Genomic DNA, 25,915 nt, shown 5'->3' on the forward strand with positions numbered 1-25,915 from the left:
CAGTTACCTGCTTTTGAACATGCTCACGGTGGCTTGTCTCATAAAATTAATATTTCTAAATCACAATAAGTCGTAAGATCCCACTGTGTATCAAAATGTCTTGTTTTGGGTTGGTATGAAAAGGGATTGAAATAGTCTTCTGACTGTTGTTTTAGAAGGAATCACAGTTTATAACTCCAGTTTTGAGTTAAGAATATCATTGTATTTTTCCATATATACAGGTAAATATGTGAATTCTGTAATAAAGTATTGTTAGTTTTTCTTCCTTTTTTTCACCCCTGTGTAAATCTTGCAATCCGAGTCTACAGCTGTGGCCTGGCTATGGTCCTCTTCGGCCTGGCTTCGTGATTGGGTTGTGTCTGGCCCTGCCCTGGTGGTGACATGGCCTGTCCCATCCCTTCCACACAGAGCAAGTGGCAGAGATCATCACTGAGGTGCCACCAGACGAGCCTGTGACGGCGACACCAGATGAGCGCATCATGGAGCTGGTTTTGGGGAAGCTGGCCACCACCACCAGCGACACTAGTTCAGTGCCAAAGTACGTCGTGCTGCGGCGTTCGGGACAGAAGGCGCTGGGGGCAGTAAATCCATGGGAGGGGGAGGTGGCACCTCCCAGCGGGAAGGCCTGATGGAGGTGGGGGCAGAGGGGGTGGCATTGTTTCTCGTGGTGGGACATGAACGGGCTTGGGAAGCAGCAGAAACTGTACGGGCCCAGAGCAATGGTGTGTCCACTGTGAAAACTGTTATAAAAAACTTTTTTATTGTGGCAACGTGTACGTAACATGAAATTTACCATCTTCAACCCTTTTGAGTTAAATGCATTCATGTTGTTGTGCAAGCTTCACCACCGTCCCAACCCAGAACTTTTTCGTCTTCCCCAACCTGCAGCTCTGTACCTGTTTAACAATTACTCCCCTTCCCGCAGCCCTCGGCCCCCACCGTCTGTTTTCTGTCGTTATGGTGACCTATGAGACATGTGTCTCTCGGCACTTCATATAAGTGGAATCATACAGCGTTTGTCTACTCCTGACTGGCTATGTCACTTGGAATAACGTCCTCAAGGCTCATCCATGTTGTAGCAGGTGTCAGAATGTCCTGTTTTAAGGCTGAATCGTTGTCTGTCATCTGTAGAGACCACATGTTGTTTATCCGTCCCTCCTTCAGTGGACACTTGTGTTCCTTCCGCCCTTTGGCTGTTGGGAATAATGCTGCGGTGACAAAGCAGTTTTGTATTTGAATTTCTATAAATTTAACACCTTGCTTTGTGTTTTCCTTTTTGTGAACAAAGAAAATATTTTATTTTATTGTTATTCTAGGGTAACTTTTACCCTGAAGTTGAATTAACCGATAGCGATTTTTTTCCCAGCCCTTTTTGGAATATCTCTTACAGTTGTCAGAATGTGCCTGGTCCTCTGTAGTCCGGAAACCTGTGGAAATGCTGAAAACTGAGACCACAGTCATGTCAGAAATGGTGTTATCTATTTATTTATTTACACTCTTTCTTACTGCCCAGAGGATTTCCATGGCTTACAGTCACAAACATTTGCCAGGGAGAAGAAATTTTGGAAACTGGGTTCAGGGAAAATATAAAACAGATTAGAGGCTGGACCACATGACAAAACAGTGCATAGACACGCTTTCTCTAGTTGAGGCCCAGATTTTGTGCTCCAACCCTCCTGGTGTCCAGAGTTAAACGCAGTGGATGTGTGGCTGGTACACAGTGAGCTGCCTGTGCCATTGTTCACTCAAGGTGCCTCTCCCTCCTAGACGCCCCTGAATCTGGGCGATGCCAAGCTCCGCCCTCCTTTCCCTCATCAAACTGGGACAATTTGCAAGGGGCTCTTTCCAAGGTGACTAACCTTGAACTTGCCCCCCCAAGACCCAGCCCCCCACCCATCTTACCAGTTTGCTTGCTTAACCGGGCAGGTTCCCCCATCATCAGAGCAGCAGCGTCACCCTCAAGAGGAGTCTGATTCTGTCGGGCCGACACGGCGTCCGGCGGAAGCTGGTCAGGCAGCTGGGGGAGCACCGGCGGGTATACCAGTGCAGCACGTGCAGCAAGGTCTTCCAGAACAGCAGCAACCTCAGCAGGCACGTGCGCTCGCACGGTGAGTCGCAGGCTGTGGTCCAGCGAGCGGGCGCGTTTCAGGTCACGCCCACAGCCACAAGGCAGCTTTTTATTGGTCGGTTCCTTTAGGTGACAAGCTGTTCAAGTGTGAGGAGTGTGCGAAGCTGTTCAGCCGCAAGGAGAGTCTAAAGCAGCATGTTTCTTACAAGCACAGCAGGAACGAGGTGGGTGGAACCGTGGGTTCTCTTCCTGGCTGTGAGGAGACGCAGGCGGTGGCCTGAACAGTCGTGCTGGGAAGAGAAGAAAGAGTTGGGAGCCGGAGCGGCCTGGTGGCCCGGCCAGGCGGCAGGGCAGCCGGAGCAGGCGCGGGAGTGCTGGCAGCTGAGGGCGGGCTGCTTTCCTGGGCAGTTGGGTGGAAAGAGGGAAAATTCTTCATGTGCCTAAACTGCGTAGGAGTCGTAGAGAAAAACGTAAAGTACACACACCTGCAAGTTGCCAGGACGGCCCACCAGGGAGGCCGTTCCGGGCGAGTGGGCTCCCGTGTCCTCCTCTGACGTGCTGTCCTCTGCCCAGGTGGACGGCGAGTACAGATACCGGTGTGGCACCTGTGAGAAGACCTTCCGCATCGAGAGTGCACTGGAGTTTCACAACTGCAGGACAGGTGAGCAGACACCGCCCGACGTCCACGGAGACCGTGGGGCGTCAGAAGGGAGGAAAGATGGAGTTCACAGATCACCTTACTTCTAACACTTCGCTCCATTCGTTCTGCTTCCAAGCAGTCATTAGCTGCTCTGCAGAACAGATGGAAGCGTCCCATGTCTAAAGGGACTTCTTTTCTCACTTCCTGTGATTCTTCAGCCAAAGCTACATGGGCCCCACATTTGAAACCCCACCTTCATGCTCGCTAAGTGTGGTGAGCCCGTGTTGGATTTGTTACTGGGCCAGTGAGGAGTGAGAGTGGGTGGGTAGCGTCTGGAGGAGTGAGGGCTCTGCCTCGCGTGTCGGAAGGGTTTCCCGTGACACGAGCTTTGCCGGATGCACGGGCTGCCGGCATCCAGCATGGGGTGCCGTGCCTCCTTGCACAGACCGTTTTGTTCTGCGCCTGCTCCTGCCCTCCAGCCTCCAAGGGAAATGGAATCTCCTTTTACTCACGTGCGGTCGTAAGTCAGTGCTCTCAGACGAGTCTCTGCTGAGGCACCTGTGGGCCTGGGTGAGTGTCCTGGACACCATCTCTGGCCAAGTTCACAGCTGGCACGCACGTGTAATATGGAAATCCCCATGTCCAGCAAGGAGGCTGAGAAAGCCCCCGTCCGGTCCCTCTGCTCTGTCCTTGTGCCCCGTGGGTGACTTGCGTTCTCCCTCTCTCTAGGATCCCTAGCACACCCGGGAGAGGGGGGGACCGATGGCAGTCGGCTTAGAGACCTACCAGGTTAGCCTCTGACACTGAACCCTTTCCTGTTGACCCCTCTGTGTGCGTCACTGGTATCTCTGTGCTGGGTCTTGGTGGGTCTCTGGGAAACCTCAACCTGAATTAGCGAAACTTCACGGCCCCTCCCGCCGAGGCCAGAGCCGTCCCTGCAGCTTCGCATCGTCCCTTTGTTTGGTTCATTTGTTTGTTCGTTCTGCTTTGAGGGCTCCTGTCTGAAACCATGGCCTGTGCCTCCTGCCCATGGTGGGGCTTTTCTGCATGGCAGGTGAACCTTGTTTCACCCGAGCTCCAGCTGCTCTGCAGCATCTGTATCCATGGCAGGAAGTTGCCTTGGGAGCTCTCAGACGACCTGCATTATGGGTGTTCTGAGCCTTGCACCCCAATGTTCCCCCAAATCCGGGCACAGCCACCCAGCCGCCTCTACTGCTGCAGTAGCAGTCACCGAGCCTTAGCCGGGTGGTTGACCAGAGTCGGACAACGCCCCATGTGGCCCCTCACGGGTGTGCATGAGCGTAGGGGACCTGGTGTGAGAGCGAGTGGCTGCGAGTGGCACCCTGTCCTGATGGGTGTTCAGCGAGGCCGACTCAGGGTCCAGGAAGAGAAGTTGTCCTCTATCTTTAACTGTTTCTCTGGACATGAATGAGACAGAAAGTAAAAGAAGGCAAAGCCACAATTGCTACACGTCAGCTGAAAGTTCTGGCAAACCACACCTAACGTCATTATGTAGAATTAACAGATTGAAATGTACTTTCTCTGGGTGCTCTCATTTCAAAGGTTAGAAATTTTGGATGGAAAACAGAGGACAAACCTGGAAATGGAGCTAATTTGCATACTACCCTATTTGCATACTGTTATACTTTTTATAGTATTCACATTAAGTGTCTTCTATGGACCATGAAACCAAGAGTTTGTATGACCCGAGGGAGGAGCTTTGAAGTGTATAGTGTGATGGGCTTTCCTCAAGCTTTCCCTCCGCGGGATCTGTCCTGGGTGTGACGAGGTGTTGCTGTAACTCCGCTCAGTGGTCCCTGCACTGCCCTTGACCATCAGACTGTGCTAGAGAATCAAAGGTTCACGTCCAGGCCCTCAAGCAAAACAGACCATCAGGCTCCCATGCGGCGTGGCTCCGGGTGACCCTTCACCAGAACCCAAGTAACGGCATGTGTCCTCAGTTACTACATTTTAGTGAAACAGGCATGTAGACCTCGAGGGCTGCAGGATTATTGCTGGGACCAGGTGCCTGTCTGCATTCCTGAACTGGTGACATGTGGATGCCATGGTGGCAAAAGCCACCCTGTGTGACAAGCTTGTCCTGGACAGCTCTGCTCCAGCTCCTCTCTCACGGGCAGAGGCCACACCTGAGCTGGGCATGGTTAGATGTGATCGCACGTACGTGGGGAGGCACTCGGGAGAGAGAAAGCTGCAGCCCAAGGTCATGCTGCAGCCCAAGGTCATGCTGCACCTTCCACTGCTACGAGGCCCGGGGGCTAGCGGGGCACCTGCCCTTCCAGGAGGGAAGCTCACCTGGCTAGTTTAACAGGCCCAGGTGGGCGGGGGTCGTTGTGAGCTGATGGCACAGTCCTGTAAGGGCATGGCCCTTCACAAAGCAAGACACCCTTGGCTCTGGTGGCCCCATTCCTAAGAAGCCACGCTAAGGGAAGTGAGCAGAAAGAAAGAAAAAAGCTGTATTACTAAGGATCACTAGGTTACCTACAATATCCAAACTACAGAAGTAAATTGTGATAAATGAACTGGATGGACTATTACGTAGCCACTAAAACAAGCATGACCATGTTTGCATAATAAGCACACGTACTGCACACATGTGAGCACGTGTACAGGGGACCGTGTGGACGCACATGTGCTGTACCTGGGCTGCACGGCGGATCACCTGAGAACTGCTGAGGCCTGAGGCCTGGGACAGTTTGGCTGTCACAACTAACTGGCTGTGTGTGGGGGGGCCAGGGTGCTACAGAACATGCGCAGTGCCCAGGACGGCCCCCACAGAGAATGACCTGGCCCACATGTCACTGGTGTCAGGTTGACACCTGGACAGGAGGGGGTCCTCAGATGCACCCGAGGAACTCCATCGTGCAGCAGAGAGAGAAGCCCGTCAGCGTCATTGTAGAAAACGGCAGGTCTGCATGCGGCCTCAGGGAGTCGCGTGTTTGGCAAACTGCTGACTTGGAGTCCAGTCACTGGGCTGCAGCCCAGGGCCCAGAAATGTGGATGACATGGTGTGTCCTGAGGCCCTCACTCTGACCCACCCTGTCATGCCTACCTGCACAGGGTTATGGGGCGAGCAAGGGGTTCTGCTGGGCATCCATGGTCAGAGTTCTGGGGCTGACCCTGCAGGAGGGCTGCGGGCAGTGTGATTGCCTTCCGGGGATTGTGTAGGTGACAGACCCATGGAAAGTGACGTGTCCTGGCAGGAACAAAGTGGGCATGGAGGGGGGAGGGGGAAGAAGCAGGGGTGAGGAAGGTCATGGGGGTTGAGGGGCAGAGCAGGGAACAAGGTGAGAGAGAAGAGCACTGGGTGTGATGCCAAGACCCCCTGAACCAAGGGGAGTGGCCAGGTGGGTCCGGCAAAGGCACAGCTGAAGAGGTGCCAGTGCCTGCGGGCCAGTGGCTCTGCTGCTCGTGCTCACCCAGAACAGGCCTCAGGGCAGCCGAGGGACGTCCTGGGCACCTAGAGGGAGAGGGTGCAGTGGGACAGAGAGCCGGGCCAGGCGCTGTCACAAGCCCTGGTGGAGCGTGATTCCTGGGGAGGAACCATTAACTGCCATGGGAGATGGGAATGTGCTGGAGGCGGGCAGGGAGTGGCTTGGCCTGAAAGGACATGAGCTGAATGTTTGTTTTTCACGCTGAGACCAGCCGCTCCAGCCTGGTGCTTGGGCAGAAGCCACAGCCGGGCGGGCGTGCTGCTCCCGCTGTGTGGTCCCATCGTCTCTGCCCTCCGCCCACACCTCACTGCCAGTCCCACGGCCACGATGTGCAGCCTGACTTCTACACCACTTACCTAAAAGTTGCTGTGTTTGCTTGCTTTCCGGACAGATGACAAGACGTTCCAATGTGAGATGTGTTTCAGATTCTTCTCCACCAACAGTAACCTTTCCAAGCACAAGAAGAAGCACGGGGACAAAAAGTTTGCTTGTGAAGTCTGCAACAAAATGTTCTACCGCAAGGACGTCATGCTGGACCACCAGAGGAGGCACCTGGAAGGTAAGGTACCTGCCTTGGGGCTGAGCTGGGGCGGGGCGCGGGGAGGTGCCGTGGGGGTGGGGCCTATGTTGTCACAGCTCTGTGGTCACCGTCATGTGGGAATTCAGTGCAGGGATAGAGATGGGCTTACTAGTGTGGTGTGTTCGTGGGAACAGTTGGAAACATCCTAAGTGTTCCAGCTGTTCCAACCGGGAAAGGGTTAAGGAAACCAGGCTCCATAGCAGTGAATGTCATGTGATCCTAAAAAACATCTTTTCAAACAGTTTTTTAATATTGTGAGAAAATGCTTTCGATATGACAGAAAGTAGGAAACAAACAGCATGAAATTGTGTATGGGGTCTGCTTCCAGCCGTGTGAGGAGCAGAAAGTTCTGGGCGAATGCTGTGGGTGGGGGGCCATGATTGATTTTCCCTCACTCCCCTTACCCTCTGTTTCCCGAGGCCGCATCTTTTGTAGCAGGCTTGGCGTACAGGGGGCTGCCTGTCCATGCGGTGGGTTCATGAGAGGTCATGTACAAGAGCAAGATGGGTTTCAGTGGGGCCAGTTACGGGGTTAGATGACGGAATGTGGCAGAACTGGCAACCAGATGTGAGGTGTGGGTCCCTTGCAGGGCAGACCCTGAGCTGTGCAGGCAGCGCCCCAATCGGAAGGCACAGGCACTAAGCAGAGAAGCACCTGGGCTGCAGGTGCGTCCTGAACCCCCGGGGAAACTTCCTTAAAGAGCCTGCTCTCACACACCCTCTTGAAAAGTAACATTTTAGTGTTGGTAATCCTGATTTTTACCCTGAAAGTCACTGCTCTCTTGCTGACCAGACTTCAATGAGCAAAGTACCTTTTTATAAAAGCTCGAAAAAAATCATTTTCTGAAGAATTGCAAATGAGGCACAGTTAAGACCCCAATTTACATGGCTAATAGGTTGTACTACTGTACGCAAAACGATGTATAATGTTACCAGTTTTACCACAGACTAGTTGATATAAACGAGAGTTAGGTTCCTTCGGCATCTCAACATTATAACGAAATGACGTTATTTGAGGACCTACTGTGTGTGCTTGTTTGAAAAAGAAATTCGTGTGTAAAGTCTGACTGTGCCACACAAGTATGTGTGTCGTGCACATCACGCCTGTCCAAGCCAGACCGGAGTCTCCTCCTGTGCTCTCTGCTGTTCTACCTGCTGTTGTACATGTGGCCTCATGAGGTCCAGCGGTTTTTCCTCTGTGATCCGTGGGGTGGGCACTTAGGGCCTCACGAGCCAGACGTAGGGACAGGGTGGCCTTGGGCATACTACTGTGCCTCAGTTTCTCACCTGTGTGGGGGAGTGACCATCATGCCCAATCCCCGAGGCTGGTGGGTGGTTGGACCAGATCCAGCTTGTGAAGTCCCGAGTGGGGCCCTAGGTGCCGGCCACCACTGGCACCCCCAGAATTCGGGTGTTTCCTGATTGACAGATAGATACCTGTACCGTTTCCATTTTACAGCTTTATTTTACAACTGGCACATAGTCAGATCATTTTCTGCCGGAATAAACTAATGCTGCTGTGGCCATTTTGTGGTTTTTCATTTATGCTGAAGTGTAGTGTAAGCTGCCCCCCCCAACCTGAGGTGCTGAGGGGCCCTTGGAGAACGATGTGTTTGTCTCCTGCCAACTTGCCGGGCGTTCTTAAGTCTGACTGGATTCACACCAGGTTATGCAGGAATGTTCCAGAATGGGCCAGTTGTGTAGAAAGAGACGTGGGAAGTGAATTTCTCTCTTTATTTTGTTCAAAGATAACCTATTTCATCCAAACTTCTAAGAGTCTGTTTCAATCCCAATTACGAACAATTAATGCCTTAAAACCATGAAGATTTTATCATTTGACTTTGCGTCCTGATCCTAACTTGAAGGGTGAATGAATATTAGCCTCTTTTTAATAAAGAGCCATCTCTACGAAGGGCCTTTAGTTTGGGTACAACACATTGTCATTGTAACTGTTGCACACTGGAAAGTGGGAAACACGTGCTGCCCAGAGGTTGCAGGTGTGAGCACAGTGTCACCCCAGCCCGTGGGCTGTCCCTTCTCTCCCGGGAGCCTGTGTAGGAACAGCGGTTAGAGCTGATGCACAAGATGCATGCCACCCACCCACTCATTTGTCCCCCCACTGGTGGCAAGTCTCCCGTCCACTGAAAAGGACACCGGGCTGAAGTAGAACTGACCGATACATACGTGCTCCATGACGAGTCACTGTCGCGTGGGCGGGTGTTGATTTCAGGAGTCAGGCGGGTGAAGAGAGAAGACCTGGAGACGAGTGGTGAGAACTTGGTCCGCTACAAGAAGGAGCCCTCGGGATGCCCCGTGTGTGGCAAGGTAACGCCCCGCGCTCGGTTCTGGAACCTCAAGTACAAAGCTCATCATTCCCTCACGTCAAAACTCAGAGTTCCCCCCACTGAGTATCCAGGGGAAAAGATTTTAGTGTGAAGATGGATACTCGGCTTGTCTTAAGCTGTGGTGTCCACTCATTCGTGCCTTCACCATTTTGATCTCTTTTGCTGATCTCAAGTTGGGTCTCCAGGGAATGAATGTTTCTCTTTTAGAGCCTTTTTCCCTTTTGCCATGATTTCTCCCCTGCGCCCTCCCTGTGCTCACGCTGTTACGCTCTCCTCGTTAGCGTCTCTGAGGCGTGTCCTTATGGCAGAGACCAGAGTGAGCACACTGGTCCGGGGACTTTATCCTGCCCATTGGTGTTGGTCTCCCTGTGGCATTTCTTGGTGACAGCGCCAATGACCCCCTGGCCACGGGCGCCCACTGTGCCATGTTTCATGGATGTTGGCACTGCTGAGTGAGTGCGATGTCATCCTTCGGAGCAGATCTGTCCTAGGTGTGTCCAAGGTGGTCTGGCAGGCAGGTGAGCCCTTAGCAGAGCCGCTGGACCCCAGCTGTGCAGAAGCAACGCCCCTGCGCCTCATGCGGTGCTGGGGCCATCTTGCACTGCCCACCGTGCCACGTCAGGATGCCGTGGAGAATGGTGATGTCCTTCGCAGATGATCTCTGGGGTCTGGGGACAAGCATTGCCAGATTTTTTAACGTTTTCAAGAGGAAACAGAAATCTCAGGTTCGGGGTTACTGTTTACCAAGTGCAGCCCAGAGTTGGTGACGGCTTCCGCATGTCCCCTCTCTGCCCGCAGGTGTTCTCCTGCAGGAGCAACATGAACAAGCACCTGCTGACCCACGGCGACAAGAAGTATACCTGTGAGGTCTGCGGCCGCAGGTTCTTCCGTGTGGACGTGCTCCGGGACCACATCCATGTCCACTTCAAGGTGTCAGGCCGCGCAGCTCACACAGGGGCGGGGCTTACACAGGGGTGTGGCTCATATGAGGGCGTGGCTCACATGAGGGCGTGGCTCAGGCTGGGCGTGGCCCACTGGTTGCGGGTGGCATGGCAGCCCTCGGGCCAACATCCTGACACCCTTGTCAGGTTGGCCCAGTTGCTGTCTTCAGATGAGTCTTCGTGGCTGCTTGCTGTGTCTCATGCAGCTCAGCTGCAGAGATGCCATTAAAATTTCTACATGCTGGGTGCCTCCTGAAGGAAGAAGAAGATGGGATGGTGGCATTTGCCTCCCTTCCTTCCTGCCTTGGAGGAAAGCCAGGAGTGGGTGGGAGCTGGGAAGCAGCAAGGACTTGGGGTCATCATTAATGGAGAAGGGCTGCATCCAGGGATAACTAAGAAATGGTAGGTGATGCTGAGGCCCAAATGAAGCTGGACACACACTCTCTAGAGACACCTGCGGCTCAGTGACTGTGGGGGAGCAGGTCCCAGCCCAGGGTACAGGTAGGGATTTCACTAGGCAAGTATGAGAGAAAGTGGGGGGCAAGGCATGTGAGTGTGGGACGCTCCCCAGTGCAGGTGGTGGGCTGGGGTGGAAGGAAGAGCCCATGGGGGCACAGAGCCCTGGGACAGGAACTGAGACCTCACTGTGACCCTGCTACGTCCCAGCTGGGACCTGTCAGTGCTGTCCTCCAGCCCTTCTGAGCCCACGTCCCTGTAAAACGGGACCTGAGACCTGCCACGAAGTGGGTTTCCATGAGGATTAGATTAGATCCAACAGAGGTGAAGGGCCTGGTAGGTCTGAGTGCAACGTGGCTCTGCTCTTTCTAAAGGGTGTTGCCCTTTCTTTGCTGATGGAAAATAGGGGTGTGCGAGGGTAGAAGAAATGGAACAGCAGGCCTCATGAAAACCTGTGTGCTTTGGCCCGAGGGAGCAGAGAGAAAGAGGATAGCGAATTTTCCAAAGGAACCCTGTTTACCATCCTCCCCCCACCCTAAATTTTGCTTATTAAACTTGGCTGGCACTGCTATGTGTCCTGGCAGCCTCTGCCTGACAATGGGCAAGGAGAGCAGACGGCAGCACCCTGCAGCCCTCAGAAGGAGCCAACTGCCAGGCACAGCGAGCCCGCCTCCGTTCCTCAGCTTCTAGCCCCGCCCGCAACCCTGCAGTATTCCCTGGGGCGTCCTAGCCTGTACGGTGACTGTGGAATGTTCTTGCAGTCTTTTGCAGACAAGTAAATGGAACTCTGGGACAATCCCAGCCATGTATGTCTCATGGAAAGAGGCCTTAGTGTCCACTGACCCCACCCCATCCCGTCAATAGATGCCACCGTCCAGGTCCGCGATGTTAGGTGTTCCCGAGTCCAGCAGCACCAGGCTCGAACCCAGGGACACGGGGCAGCGACTTTGCTATCCCTGCCCTCACCCCTCAGACGGCGTCAGCCCAGGGCCTTCCAGAATCATCTGAATGCAAACATGGGCCTGGCGGGCTTACCGTCAGGGAAGTGGGGTGTGCACAGGTCACCCAGGGGAGCGTAGCTGCATGTGGCTCAGGGCCTCAGCCCACAAGGGGCAGATCAGTGGGACTTCCTACGAGTCAAAGGGACCCTGCCTTCTCCATGCGGAATAAAGAACTTCGTTACTGCGGAATAAATAACTGACGAAAGCTGCACCGAGTGTGTGAGAAATGGGATGTTGTGACTGTTCCAGGACATCGCGCTGATGGATGACCACCAAAGGGAAGAGTTCATTGGCAAGATTGGGATCTCCTCAGAAGAAAACGATGACAATTCTGACGAGAGTGCAGACTCGGAGCCTCACAAGTACAGCTGCAAAAGGTGTCAGGTAATGACTGCTCTGGGTACGTCCTGCAAGGAAGCTCAAGTAGGGTGTCCAGGCGGGAATTCCCACCTGTTCTCAGGAATTTTTTCTCCTTTCCCGTTCCCGAATCCCAAGATACAAACTGTTTTCTGTTCTCCACGATGCATCATTTCCACAAAGTGACGGCTGATACTACCAACCACCTGGGTTCAAGGAGCAGATGTTCCCCATTTCCCGACCAAGTTTTCTCGGGATTCCAGAATGGGAAAGTGAAAATAATTCCTGAGAACAGGCGGGAATTCCTACCTGGAAACCCTAAGCTCAGGCCACTGGCTGCTAAGTGCAGGGGGCATGGCCCCCTTCGCCGGGGCCAGGCACCCACATCACAGGTGTGCTGGAAGGCCACTCCATGTCACTCGCTTCTAAGGGATGCTAGATGTGGGTCTCACTGCTGTCACATGGTCCAGCCTCCTGACTGGTCAGCGCAGGGCTGTGTGGCCGACCAGGTGGAGGTCCCTCTCTGTGAAGGTTGGCCTCAGACGGGGGCTCCTCCTCGCCTGCCCTCCCCTCAGGCCTGTGGCCTTTCCCCACGGCCTGCCCATGCATGGAGGGAAGGGCCATGCTTGAGGGGGTGGTTTTGTTCAGGAGGGGACCCGAGCTATGAGCGGTGGTCCTGCCTGGGCTCCACTGCTCAGGAAAGTGCGGTTCACGCCCTGTCGCGTGCAGGTCTGCGTGACCTCCGTGAACTCCAGCACCTTGCTGTGCACCTGTCGGGGCCGCGGGGTGTAGGTGAGAGGCGGGGAGCTCGGGTGGGTGGAGAGGACGTGAGTTCAGGGTACCGGCTGGTCTGGAGGGCAGGCCTAGGAGGTGCCCTTGTCACCCGCCCCCGCGGCCCAGTTTTGCCCGTCGCTGACCCCGCCCCTGGGAGTCCCTTCCTCGTGGGGGCAGGGTCCCCCAGCGCGTGGGCGGGAGGCAGCTGGCAGCAGAGGCCGGCCATGCGCACTTGGGCCGCGTGTCCGCCCGCAGCTCACCTTCGGCCGCGGGAAGGAGTACCTGAAGCACATCATGGAGGTGCACAAGGAGAAGGGCTACGGCTGCAGCATCTGCCACCGCCGCTTCGCCCTGAAGGCCACCTACCACGCCCACATGGTCATCCACCGCGAGAACCTGCCGGACCCCAACGTGCAGAAGTGAGGCCCCCAGGCTGCGGCTCCCGGGTGGTGCTGAGGGAGGTGCAGAGAGGGCAGCGCCCTGGGCCCTGGGACAGCGCGCTGCCTCGGCCATCCCTACTCCACCCGTCCTCCCCCGGCTTGCACACTTTCCTGCTGGGACTCGGCACAGCAGGCCACATCGCAGGCCTACAGGGCCACCAGGAGCCCTTTCTCCTCAGTGATCAGGTGCCGTGATTGCCAGCCTCCTGTCTGGCTGCAGCTGAATCAGTGCTCTGAGCCCGAGGGAGTGAGTGGAAGGCCCTGGGTAGAGCCTGGGGTCGCCAGCTTGAGCAGACTGGGTGGCTCGAACAACAGAAAAGTGTTCTCAGTTCTGGAGGCTAAAAGTCCAAAACCAAGGTGTCGCAGAGTTGGTTCCCTCTGAGGTCTGTGGGAGAACCTGCCCCCAGCCTCTCTCCGGGCTTGTGCACGGCTGTCTTCTCCCTGTGTCCTCACGTCATCTCCCTTTACATGTCTCTGTCGATTTCCGCTTTTTATAAGGACACCAGTCGTAGTGGGTTCAGGCCCACCTGAAAGACCTCATTTTAATTTAATCACCTGTTAAAAACCCAACTCCAAATACAGTCACATTGGGGGAACCAAGTGGTTAGGGCTTCAACACATGAATTTGGTACGGAGGACACAATTCAGTCTATATAGAGCCGAAAATCTGTGTGTCTTTTATCATCTACGTTGCACCTTTCTGGCCTCACCTTTGCTGACAAAGATGCTTAGGAAAGGTGTGCCTGCTGGGACAGTCCCCGAGGCGGGACTGCCCTGAGGCTTGTGTCCGGTTTCAGGTACATTCACCCATGCGAGATCTGCGGGCGTATCTTCAACAGCATCGGGAACTTGGAGCGACATAAACTCATCCACACAGGTAGGTGTTCCTGTCGGGATGCAGGGCCCCGAGCTGAACTGGGCCACCGGGCCTTGTTCACAGGCTTCCAGCACCGAGCGTCATTCATCGCCCCCTCCCAGTGCATTCTCCTTTCTCTGGCTTCTCCCATCAGTCACTGCTTCCCCTCCCAGCATGGACCCTCCCTGCTCCATCACCCCCTGCGCGTCCTTGGGACCTCCTTGCCAAAGAGCCCAAGGGAAGGTCTGGAGGAGGTGGAGGGAAGGGGTGGCTCAGTGGTCACGGCTTCTAGCTGTAGGGAGGCCACCTCCCCTTCCTGTTACTGCCTTTATGCTGTGGCCAGGGCTGCAGAGTCTACAGGCTTGTAATTTCCATATGTTCGTGTTTCAGGTGTGAAGAGCCACGCCTGTGAGCAGTGTGGGAAGTCCTTTGCCAGGAAGGACATGCTGAAGGAGCACATGCGCGTGCACGACAACATCCGGGAGTACCTGTGTGCCGAGTGTGGGAAAGGTACGTGCGGCAGGCGCCCGACCACCGGCGTGCCACCACCCACGCCGAGCTCCGACAGCAAGGGTGTGCGCCAACTGGCACGCCAAATGTGAGGGGTCACCAGTGCCGTCGGAGGTGCCCAGGCCTAAGTCACTTACTTAAAAAAGAAAAGATGGGAGGTAAGCATGCAAATGAGGGGTCTGCAGGAAAAACCAAGTATTCCAACAGGCTCAGAGACGTGAGGAATCCAAGGCACAAACAAATCGTTTTAAAAGTAGGGAAACCGTACAACATGCAATTGTTTAAAGCACAAAATAATTCTGAGACTCACCATGTGGCCTGAGCTTAGGTGCAGAATCCTCTGCTCTTAGTAACTACTGTCGATCAGAACCAACTGTGTACTAAGACGGTGACTTACTGACCAGGGAGCACTCTGGCCTTTATTCTAATCAGGAGAAATTAGGTCAGTAATAAACCCATTAATAAAATATCTCACAGTAAATAAAATATCATGTAGTAAGTGAAACTTGAAAGAAGATAATCCCAGTACATGGTAAATTGTTAACCCATTTATGTTTTTTAAAAAGAACAACAAAAAGCTGTCCAGAAGACTTGGACAGGGGATCTTTCTTTGGCTGTTGCAAGCGGCCACCAGAGCTGTCCTCAGTGGCGAGCGGCAGGACCACCCTCGTTCAGACAGGACAAATCACACCAAATTTCATATTCCACAGAGGTTTTCCTTTTTCCTTTATTTGCTTTTTTACTGAGACATAATTGACACATAATATTGTATAAGTTTAAAGTGTACAACACATTGGTTTGACACATTGATCTATAGCAATAGGATTACTACAGCAGGGTTAGCGCAAACCCCCATCACATCTCATACTTATTTCTTTTTCATGTTGAGAACAGGCAAGATTTCATCTCTTAGCAACTTCACACTTTATAATATAACATTGTTGACTGTCACTGTGTTGTGCATTAAATATCCAGGACTGATTTATGTAAGTTGTAAGTTTGTACCCTTCCATAACATCTCCCCAGTCTCACCGCCCGCAGCACCTGGTAACTACCATTCTAGTCTCTGTTTTTAACAAGTTGTTTTTTTAGATTCCGCATGTAAGTGAAATCATATAGTATTTGTCTTTCTCTGTCTGACTTATCTCACTTAGCATAATGCCTTCAGTGTCCATCCATGTTGTCACAAAAGGTAAGATTTCCTTCTTTCTCATGGCCAAATAGTATTCCACTGTGTTATACGTATATATATGTGTGTGTATATATATGTGTGTGTGTATATATATGTATATACACACACATATATGTGTATACATATATATGTGTGTATATATATACACATATATATATACACACACACACACACACACACACATATATATATATATATATATATATATGTATCAACACATATATACATATGTATCACATCTTTATCCATTCATCTGTTGGTGGACACTTAGGTTATTTTCATATCTTGATTATTGTGAATAAAGCAGCAGTGAACATGGGAGCACAGATATCTCTTCAAGATCCTGTTTTCATTTTGTTGGAATAAACACCCAGAAGTGGGATTGCTGGATCATAAGGTGTTCAATTTTTAATTTCTTGAGGAACCTCCATACCGTTTTCCATAGTGGCTGCACCAATTTACATTCCCTCCAACGGTACACAAGGGTTCCCTTTTCTCCACATCCTCGCCAACATTTATCATCTCGTCTTTTTAATAAATGCCATCCTAACTGGCATGAGGTGATACCTCATTGTAGTTTTGATTTTCATTTCCCCGATGATGAGTGCCATCAAGCGCATTTTCATTTACCTGTTGGCCATTTGTAAGTCTGGAAGAATTCAGGTCCTTTGCCCATTTTTCAATTGGATTATTTTCTTTTTTGCTATTGAGTTGTGTGAATTCTTTATATATTTCGGATATTAGTCCTTTATTAGATGTATGGTTTGTAAATATATATGTTTTGTGAATATTTTCTCTCATTCCATAGGTTGTCTTTTCAATTTATTATTTCCTTTGCTGTACAGAAGCTCTTTAATGTAATCTCACATGTTCATTTCAGTTTTTGTTGCCTGTGCTTTTTAGTGACTTATCCCAGAAATCACTGCCTCAACCAATGTCAAAGATCTTTGTTCCTACGTTTTCTTCTAGGAGTTTTACAGTTTCAGGTCTTAGATTTAAATATTTGATCGATTTCGAGTTAATTTTTGTGAATGGTATAAGATAGTTTCATTTATTTGCATGTATCTGTCCAGTTTTCCCAGCACCATTTATTGAAGAGACTGTCCTTTCCCCAGTGTGTGTTCCCTTGTCAAAAAGTGGTTGATTATATGTGGGAGGGGTTATTTCTGGGCTCTGTATTCTGTCCCACTGATCTATGTGCCTGTTTTTATGCCAGTATCACATTGTTTGGATGACTATAGCTTTGTATTAATAATATATAATACATCAGCTACAGTGATGCCTCCAGCTTTGTTTTTCTTTCTCAGGATTGCTTTGGCTATTTGTGGTCTTCTGTAGTTCCCAACAAATTTTAGGATAGTGTTTCTATTTTTGTGAAAAATGTCATTGGAATTTGATCGGGATTACATTCAATCTGTAGATGGCTTTGGGTAGCATGGATATTTTCACAGTATTCTTCCAATCCATGAACATGGGATATCTTTCCATTTATTTGTGTCCTCTTCAGTTTCTTTCATAGTCTTATAGTTTTTGTTGTACAGATCTTTCACTCCTTGGCTGAATTTATTCCTAAGTATTTTATTGTTTTCCATGCTGTTGTAAATGAGATTACTTTCTTAATTTCTCTTTTGTATAATTCATTGTTAGCATATAGAAATGTAACTGATTTCTGTATGTTGACTTTGTATCCTGCAACTTTACTGAATTAATTTATTAGTTCTAACAATTTTTTAGTGGCATCGTTAGGGTTTTCTATATATAAGATCATGTCATCTGTGCACAGAGAGAATTTTACTGCTTTCTGATCTGGATGCCTTTTGTTTCTTTCTCTTGCCTGTTTACTCTAGCTAGGACTTCTGACTGTGATGAAAAGAAGTGGTGAGAGAGGGTATCCTTGTCCTGTTCCGTATCTTAGAGGAAAAGCTTAACTTTTCACTGTTGAGTATGATGTTAGCTGTGGGCTTATCCTTTATTATGTTGAGGTACATTCATTCTGTACCCAATTTGTTGAACATTTTTATCATGAAAGTATGTTGTATTTTATGAGATGCTTTTTCTGCATGTATTGAGATGAACATGTGATTTTTCTTTCATTCTGTTACTGTGTATCACATTTATTGATTTGTGGATATTGAACCATCCTTGCATCCTAGGATTAATCTCACTTGATTGTGGTGAATTCAGTTTGCTAGTATTTTGTTGAGAATTTTTACATCTGTGTTTATCAGGGGTATTGATCTGTAGTTTTCTTACAGTGCCTTTGCCTGGCTTTGGTATGAGGGTAATGCCGGCCTCATAAAATGAGTTTGGGAGTATTAGCCTCTTCAATTTTTTGGAAGAGTGTGAGAAGTATTAATGTTAATTCTTCTTTAAATGTTTGGCAGAATTCACCAGTGAAACCATCTTCCTTTATGTGGTTTGTAAAATTAAACAGAAAAGTATGTAGACAACACAAATGCCTCATAATTCCACTCACTGGATAAGCCCTACTAGCACCCATAAAACAAGATTACATGTAAAGGGTTTTTCTTTTTTATTTTCTTTTCAGAATTAATTGCAGAGAAAAGCAGAGTATGAAAAGTTCCCTCTCTTTCATCCTCAGTCCCTCTCCCCAGAGATGACAGTTTCTTGTCTGTCTCTCAAAATAACTGCACGAGGGCAGCATGCAGATTGTTTTCTTGAAAAAGTAACACAGTCACCCAACCATACACAGGTGGGTGTGCGAGATAAAGTTGTTATTCCCTCCTCAGACCTCAGTTATACTCAAAAGACCCATTGTTAATCATTTTGTAGAAACATTTCTAGCAGTTTCTGTGCCTGTCTTAGTGATGGCCATGCTGACATGGTTCCAACCACTGTCCCAACTTTGCTCGAGCTCTTCTAGCCCCTGCCCCACTTGCTGGCCCCTTGTGTCTGGAGGAGACTGTACAGCAGTGTAAAGGTGGGAAGGGTCAGAGGTGGACAGGCATGGTTCAGCATCCCCCCCAAATAGGCAGGGAGAAACCAAACCTGATCCCCCAGGGGCTCCCAATTACTGCTCAGTGTCCTGGCAGGGTAGGGAGGGGTGCCCAGGGCGGTTGCTGAGGTCAGAGCCACATTCTATAATATATACCATGTTTCCCCAAAAATAAGACCTATCCAGACAATCAGCTCTAACACGTCTTTTGGAGAAAAAATTAATATAAGACCCAGTCTTATTTTACTGTAATGTAAGACCAGGTCTTTATAATATAATATATAATATAATATAATATAATATAATATAATATAATATAATATATAATATAATATATAATACCAGGTCTTATATTAATTTTTGCTCCAAAAGACGCATTAGAGCTGATTGTCCTTATTTTCAGGGAAGCAGGGTACATTTCTATATTTGAAATGTATTTAATAGTTTAATGATTTATTTCATGAGTACTGAATACCAGTAAATACTGGTATTAATACTTGGGCTACCACATTTGTTTCATGTAATCATGAAATATTAGTACTGTGACTTTGCTGTCATATCATAATCACCAGCACCTGTGTGCCAATGCTTGTGCTTACCTGTTCTTTCCATACCTTGCTTTTTATTTACGTGCAAGTCCATCTTAGAGATCTTTGCGTATCAGGACAGGTAAATATTGCCCTGAGTTTTCTCCAAATCTTGATAGGGTTCCATCCTGGGGATCCTGTAACCAGACCCTCTGTTTCTATATTAAGGGTTACTGTGGCGCTGTCTTTTATCGTTACAGATAATGTTGCAGGAAATGCTACTGCATATTACTCCTTTACAGTTTTTTTCTTAGAAATTCTAGACCTGACTAGGACTTTCAAGTAAGAGGCTGTTAGAAGTAATGATCGTCCCGTCACCCGGCATCGAGGGTGGGCTTCCATGTAGAGCAGCAGTAGCTGAGGATACACAGGAACACATCTTGTTCAAAAACACTTCACATTAAAAAAGCAAAAACAAAACAAAACAAAACAAAAAACCTTCACGTACCATGAAACACGCGAGACAAATCTTGGTGACTGTGTGGCCTGTGTGAAGATCACCAGGCTTTAGAGGTAAAAAAAGGGTCCCCTTCCAGGTTTGGGAATTCGAAGTATTTAAAGAATATCTGTTTTCCCCAAAGTAAGTCATGAGTGTGATGGAGACTGAATCAGAACCCAAGAGGGAGCCTTCAGATGTCCAGTATGGCACTCATGTGTATTTCAAAACTATTCGCAGATTTCATTTTTTTAATGGAAAGAGAAACATGGAAAGACTGTCACCAGCCCTGGCTGGGATGGAGAAGACAGACTAGGGGTGGACTTTATCGTCTGTGCCTCTACTGTTTCCTTTATGATTTAGATTAAGTTTATTTTAGATACATGTGGGAGCCAGGCGCTGGGGTTTCAGGGCAGTAAGGATCAGCTCCCTTCCGTTCATTTACCCACTGGGTGCTGACACTGAAGTGACCGTCTCATCCAGGGTCAAAGCCGAGATGCCACTGTGCCAGACAGCCTGGGGGAGCAGCCAGTGCTGGGAGAGGAGGAGGCGGGTGCGCTCACGGACATGGGGTGGGAATGTAAATTGTATAGTTGGGCCGAGTTAGCTGCAGCTAGAAATATAGCCTGTTTATCCTGTTTATCTGCAGTCCAGAATCTGCTGTGAAAAGGTGTGTGCACTGCAGCACTGTTCGTGATGGGACAGCTTGAAATACCGAGGGGTTAATTAACAGTGTCCCCAGAGCCTCTGCACTGGCTGTTCCTTCGGCCGGAAATGCTGTTCCCCCAAGGAGCTTTCAGCCCCTCCCACACTTCTTCCAGGTCACTTTTTCAGATAATTCATCTGAGGGGACCCCCTGATGTCTCCCCCACCCACCGTGAGGCAGCCTCCCGGCCCCTAAAATCCCTGCCCCACTTTATCCTGCTTCTCATCATCCCTGCTCACGTGACAGTCTGCCTGTGCTTGTCTGTCCCGCCCCCATGAAGCTGGGGACCTTGTCTGGCTCATGCTTAGCCTCTGGCGCCTGGAGCAATGCCAGGCCCGTGGTAGAAGCTGGGGTGGGGGTGGGGGGGTCTGTGAAGAACAAATACAAGCCATGAGTAGTAAGAACTAGTAAAAGCAGAGCAATGGTCAGGTGTGTGCTGGCAGGGCTGACATTGGTGCGATATCAAATGGTAGGGCAGAAAGACCAGCTCGTGGAGCGTCGGGTGGATCCAGGGGGGTCCCAGGCTGCGTGGCCTTGATGTGCCTGGGAGTGTGGCCTGGAAGGACAGGGCAGCTGGAGCATTGTCCTCTGGGCCAAACTCGTATCGCCTGTAGTTTTTTCCACTGTGAGCATGTGTGGTTTTTTAAGGGGAAAAGCACTATCCGACAATCAGTGCCACGCGTCTCCCCCTGTACCTAGGAACCCCTTTCTTCCTGGAGGAGACAGGCAAGCGGCATTTCAGGGACTTCTGCTCCCTCTGCTGGCCGATCAGGGACACAGTCCCGTGGCTCACCCAGGCCTGGGTTCAGGGCCCGGCAGGAGCTGGTGGAAGTTCAGTCCCCTGAGGGCGTGGTCCTCCACTGCTGTTACTGGGGGACGTAGTAGTAAGCTACCCCACCGCCTGCCGCGGCGCCCCAGGCCGGTTTCGGTAATGAATTAGCGGTGACCTGTTCACTGCCTCTTGGCAGCTGCCTGGTGCTTGGGAGCTGCTGCCCCCCTGCTCCAGGGTGCACCCTGACCACAGACCCTGCAGCCCCCATTCAGGCCCTTCCTGTGCAGCATGCCACCTAGTGGGTGACCCTAGGCTAAGACCCGGGGTCCCTAATTCACACCCTGAGCTGGGTCAGCCCTTCCCCACTGGGCAGTGAGTGAGGTCAGCGTTATTTCACCTCCTTCAGCAAAGGTTGACTTTAAGTTAAACTAAAGGTGGATTGAAAGTCTGTGTTTAGACCATAGGCCGTCTAATGTCCAGTGGTCTTATTCCTAATTGTGATTACATTTATGTCACCGAGGTCCACAGGAAAGCTCAGCAGGCTTGTACGGCTCTCCCAAGATGACTCGATTGGGTCACAGTGGTAAAATTTGGACATTTACAGCTCCGGTGGTATGAGCTGAGCTGTCTAGACATCCGCAGTAAACGCCGAAGGGACTCCGAGGGCGAGGGCGAGGGCTCTCACGAAACCTGTGCCTGCGGGAGGGTCCGGAGCGCGCGCACTGTGCGGGGTCCGGGGCGCGCGCACTGTGCGGGGTCCGGGGCGCGCGCACTGTGCGGGGTCCGGGGCGCGCGCACTGTGCGGGGTCCGGGGCGCGCGCACTGTGCGGGGTCTGGGGTGCGCGCACTGTGCGGGGTCCGGAGCGCGCGCACTGTGCGGGGTCTGGGGCGCGCGCACTGTGCGGGGTTCGTGGCGAGCTGGGGCACGGCAGGTGCCCACCTACTGTGTCCCGCAGGCATGAAGACCAAGCACGCGCTGCGCCACCACATGAAGCTGCACAAGGGCATCAAGGAGTACGAGTGCAAGGAGTGCCACCGCAAGTTCGCGCAGAAGGTCAACATGCTCAAGCACTACAAGCGGCACACGGGTGAGTGCGGGGCCTGCTGCGCGCACCTTGCGGGGAGGGCCGCGGCCCGGGGTGAAACGCTCAGAAAGGAGCGCCTGGCTGCCCTGCACTTTCTTCACCTCCCAGTGAGCCGGGGTTTGAGGGCCTCCCGGGAGGTGTGGCTGAGCAGCTGCTCTCCGCGCTCCCGCTCCCCGTGGTTCTCACCTCGCTGGGTACCCGCCCAGGAGGCAGGATCCATGCTGGACACTGGGACGCCCGGTGAGGCCATCAGACAGGCACCCAGGGACGTGTGAACCAGCTGGTCATCATGTGGTCTGGGACGTCTCAAGTGTCCATCAATAGGGCTAACTGGTGGTACACCACAAAAAAGAACAATGCATTTATTTAAAGTGATGAGATATGCGCGTTAATTTACATAGAAATTTATGATACAATAGGAGAAAAAGCAGCTTCTACAACAAATATGGCCTCATTTTTATAAAACGCTTATAGGTTGTGTGTGTGTGTGTGTGTGTGTGTGTGTGTGTAAGAGAATTATGGTGGATGTTAGAATGGACGAAGCTTACCCCTGGATGGAGTACGTCTGCATATGACACTTCTGGCGGGAATCCCTGCTACATTGGTTCCGGTCCTCCCTAAAATGACTTTGAGCCCTGCCACTGCCTGGCCCAGCTTACCTATGTGCCCACCTCCCTCACTGCCCCAGAACTGTCCAGCTTCCCCTGGGTGCCCGCCTCCATGTCCCTGGGCTTGTACAGAGGTATGCTGTCCTCTTCTAGGGGAGGCTCACCTGCTATCCCCTTCACCTTTTCTGGGATGCTTTCCTGCTCCCCTGAACTGGGTCATGACCCTCTAGGTTGTGCAACACTCTCGCACACTGCCTGCTGCTCTACCAGCCATTGGGGGGGTGGCCTTGTCCCTGTCTGTCCCTCCTCCAGCCATGCTGAGCCCAGGGACCTGTGCATACAGGGGACTGGTACGTACCCACAGGACTGAGTTGGGGGGACCTTCAGACTCACTTGTCTGTTCCTTTTGGGGAAACCTTTGTTTAAGAGGCATTCTCAGGGTCCACCTTCTTGTCAGTTTGGGGAGTGACATGGTCTAGTGACCATGGTCTGATGCATGCTCTCCAGGCTGCAGGCAGAATGATCGCCCCAGACTGAGTGGCTGGGGGGACACTTGGGACTGCAATGAAGCTGATGGAAACTGTAACATTAACCACCCATTTTATAAGTATGGCTTCTGCCTTCCGTTTTCATGAGCTAATGCAGAGTAAAGCTCACTGAATCGGATTTTGAGAATTCAGAATGTCTGGCAGTCCCCTTGGACTCTGGGCCCTGGGCCCTGGGCTGAAACTGACCTGCCACCCTTTCTGCAGAAGGAGCTTGCTAAGCCGCCTAAAACGGGCAAGGTTTCCAAGCCACAGTTTTCTGATAAGCGTGCGAGAGAATGTTTACTAGGTGTTTCCTGGCAATCTACCTTTTCCCGCAGCCTCTCCAAATTCTGAACCATGTCAGGGGCAAGACACCCTCTGTGTGTAGTTATATTAAAGCACTGTAAGATGTGTAATTAAGCACGTCTTTTTCTGCAGGGATTAAAGACTTCATGTGTGAATTGTGTGGAAAGACTTTCAGTGAAAGAAACACAATGGAGACCCACAAGCTCATCCACACAGGTAAGCAGGGGGCAGCCTGATGGAAGGTTCCAGGCCTCATGCCGCTGCCCCAGTGCAGGGATCGGAATGATAGTGTATGACCCTATGATACAGACTGTTTCAGAATGTTTGGTTCTGTCCTGCCTTCATGGTGGCCCCTTGCCCCCCCAAAATCAGCCTATCACAGCTTTCAAATATCCATTCTTGAAGTTTCCAATACCGGAGCAGTGACATGACTCCATTCTCGGAGACGAAGTGGGCCACTCTCCTACTTGTTGTGGCCTGTGCTGTGTGTTCCCCTGGCCTGGCCTGGCGGCTGAAGCTGGCAACATCTGCCAAGGGCAAAACCTCCTCTCTCCCCTGTTCTGTGGACTGGCACGACCCACTCATGACCTGTGCTTGTCTTTTCCTTCCCGTGTGTGTGTGTGCGTGTGTGTGTGTGTGAGAAGTGGGCAAGCAGTGGACGTGCTCCGTGTGTGACAAGAAGTACGTGACTGAGTACATGCTGCAGAAGCACGTGCAGCTCACCCACGACAAGGTGGAGGCACAGAGCTGCCAGCTGTGTGGGACCAAGGTGTCCACCAGGGCCTCCATGAGCAGACACATGCGGCGTAAGCACCCAGAGGTAAGCGTCCTCCCCGCCCTCACCCCGCCCGGCCTGGCCCCTGTGCCTGGCGGCGTGGCTTCTGCTGCTGGAATCCCCACTGCGCAGGCTCACAGATCCCACCCCTTTTGCCGACCCCGAAAGCCTCGAAGCAGGGCCTGGGTCTGCGTTTTCTCTGAATCGCAGTGCCTGCACATAGGAGCTCCTGAATGAATGAGTGGACTAGAAGAGCCTCACATACTTTGCTGAGGTTATAAATTGTCACTGGACTTACAGCAAGATGGAAGTACAGCCCCTCCCCCTCCCCGTTCTTTCCTTTGGAGTCACTCATAAAATGCACAGAATGGGGAGCCTCCGGGTGATGTTGGGGGCCAGTCATAGGGTGCATTGAGGACCCAGAGGGAGAAACTGTGGAGGTAAGTAGACCCTGACTGAAGCTTGTTCTCAAGAAAGGTCTGGAGTGTTAATTCATGGTGCTTTAGAAAGAAGCAAACTGCAAACCGAAAGGAAATGCAGGTCCATGGCTCTCAGGCCACTGAGAGGGGAAGGCTCTAAGTGTAAATGAAAGAAGTGAACAGAAACACCCATAGATTTGACTACATAAGCAACGTGACACTTAGAACTTCTGTAGTCAGAAGGAATAAAAAGCCAAGGGCAGACTGGAAAATGTGTGTAAGATACTATCCCGTTAACAGAGCAACTTTGTTATTAAAGATGATAACCGTTCGGTGAGCGGAGCAGGAAGACTGCAGTGTGGACAAGGAGAGGCGGTTCCTGAAAGAGGAAAAACAGGAGCCAAGCACCCAACCTCACTGAATCCCAGAAACGCATACATTCACTGTAGAACGTGACATCCTTCCTCCTTGGAGTGAGGAGGAGGGTTTTACATTCAGAATGACCGTGCTGGCCAGCTGGCATGAGTCTTGCCCTCTGCCACGGGTGCCCCCTGGAAGGCAGCGTGACGGTGTCTGTCCAGTGTTTTCTAAATGAGTCATTGGACCCCTCAATGTCCAACAAGAGGAATGGATTAAATTAGTGATAGTTCAGCAAGGTGCTGGACTCTATAAACAAGTGCACAGAGATTTCTAAATAAAGTTGTGAAATGCTCACTGTGAAAAAGCAGTGTACGCTGTGTGTACACAGTATAGGTCATACACGTTGTGTGTGTTTGTGTGTGTGCAATACTCACCTTATAATGTCAATGAGACGGGAGAAAAGAAAGGAAGGAAACATTACACAGTGGTTTTCTCCTGGTGGTGAAGTTGTGAGTCATTCATTCACATTTTCCTGCTTTTAATAATTTCCTATAACGCACATGAGTTACTTTTGCAATCATCAAAGCACAATCTGCCTTAATTTGGGGAGGGTAAGTGCATCTTTTCCTTCTGGAACCTCGCCCTGGTCTCGGCAGCCCATTCAGGTCCCCTCCAGCATGCGGGGAGTCACCCGCTCTCCCGTCTTCTGAGGGGCCCAGCCCAGCCTGCATACTCTGATACATGGAGCTGGAGTCCCCCCAACTGCC

At 51.1% G+C, this 25,915-nt stretch overlaps 1 protein-coding gene across 4 annotated transcripts in view; it reads left to right on the top strand.

The window, feature by feature from the left end:
• Window positions 1-25,915, top strand: part of PRDM15 (PR/SET domain 15) — a 63,571-nt gene that overhangs the window by 27,813 nt on the left and 9,843 nt on the right. For 3 of the 4 annotated variants that reach the window (XM_074325029.2, XM_074325037.2, XM_074325021.2), the window contains 15 exons: window positions 409-538; window positions 1,927-2,108; window positions 2,198-2,292; window positions 2,642-2,729; window positions 3,438-3,497; window positions 6,552-6,719; window positions 8,970-9,064; window positions 9,883-10,014; window positions 11,732-11,866; window positions 12,869-13,032; window positions 13,851-13,930; window positions 14,300-14,419; window positions 22,025-22,156; window positions 23,727-23,810; window positions 24,239-24,414. In XM_074325029.2, the coding sequence (XP_074181130.2) occupies window positions 409-538; window positions 1,927-2,108; window positions 2,198-2,292; window positions 2,642-2,729; window positions 3,438-3,497; window positions 6,552-6,719; window positions 8,970-9,064; window positions 9,883-10,014; window positions 11,732-11,866; window positions 12,869-13,032; window positions 13,851-13,930; window positions 14,300-14,419; window positions 22,025-22,156; window positions 23,727-23,810; window positions 24,239-24,414 (1,841 nt within the window). The remainder of the gene's footprint in view (window positions 1-408; window positions 539-1,926; window positions 2,109-2,197; window positions 2,293-2,641; window positions 2,730-3,437; window positions 3,498-6,551; window positions 6,720-8,969; window positions 9,065-9,882; window positions 10,015-11,731; window positions 11,867-12,868; window positions 13,033-13,850; window positions 13,931-14,299; window positions 14,420-22,024; window positions 22,157-23,726; window positions 23,811-24,238; window positions 24,415-25,915) is intronic. The other variant, XM_074325025.2, reaches the window with a different exon arrangement.

This window comes from Rhinolophus sinicus, chromosome 17, assembly GCF_057876585.1.
Source record: "Rhinolophus sinicus isolate RSI-liver-muscle chromosome 17, RSI-T2T, whole genome shotgun sequence".
NCBI lineage: Eukaryota > Metazoa > Chordata > Mammalia > Chiroptera > Rhinolophidae > Rhinolophus > Rhinolophus sinicus.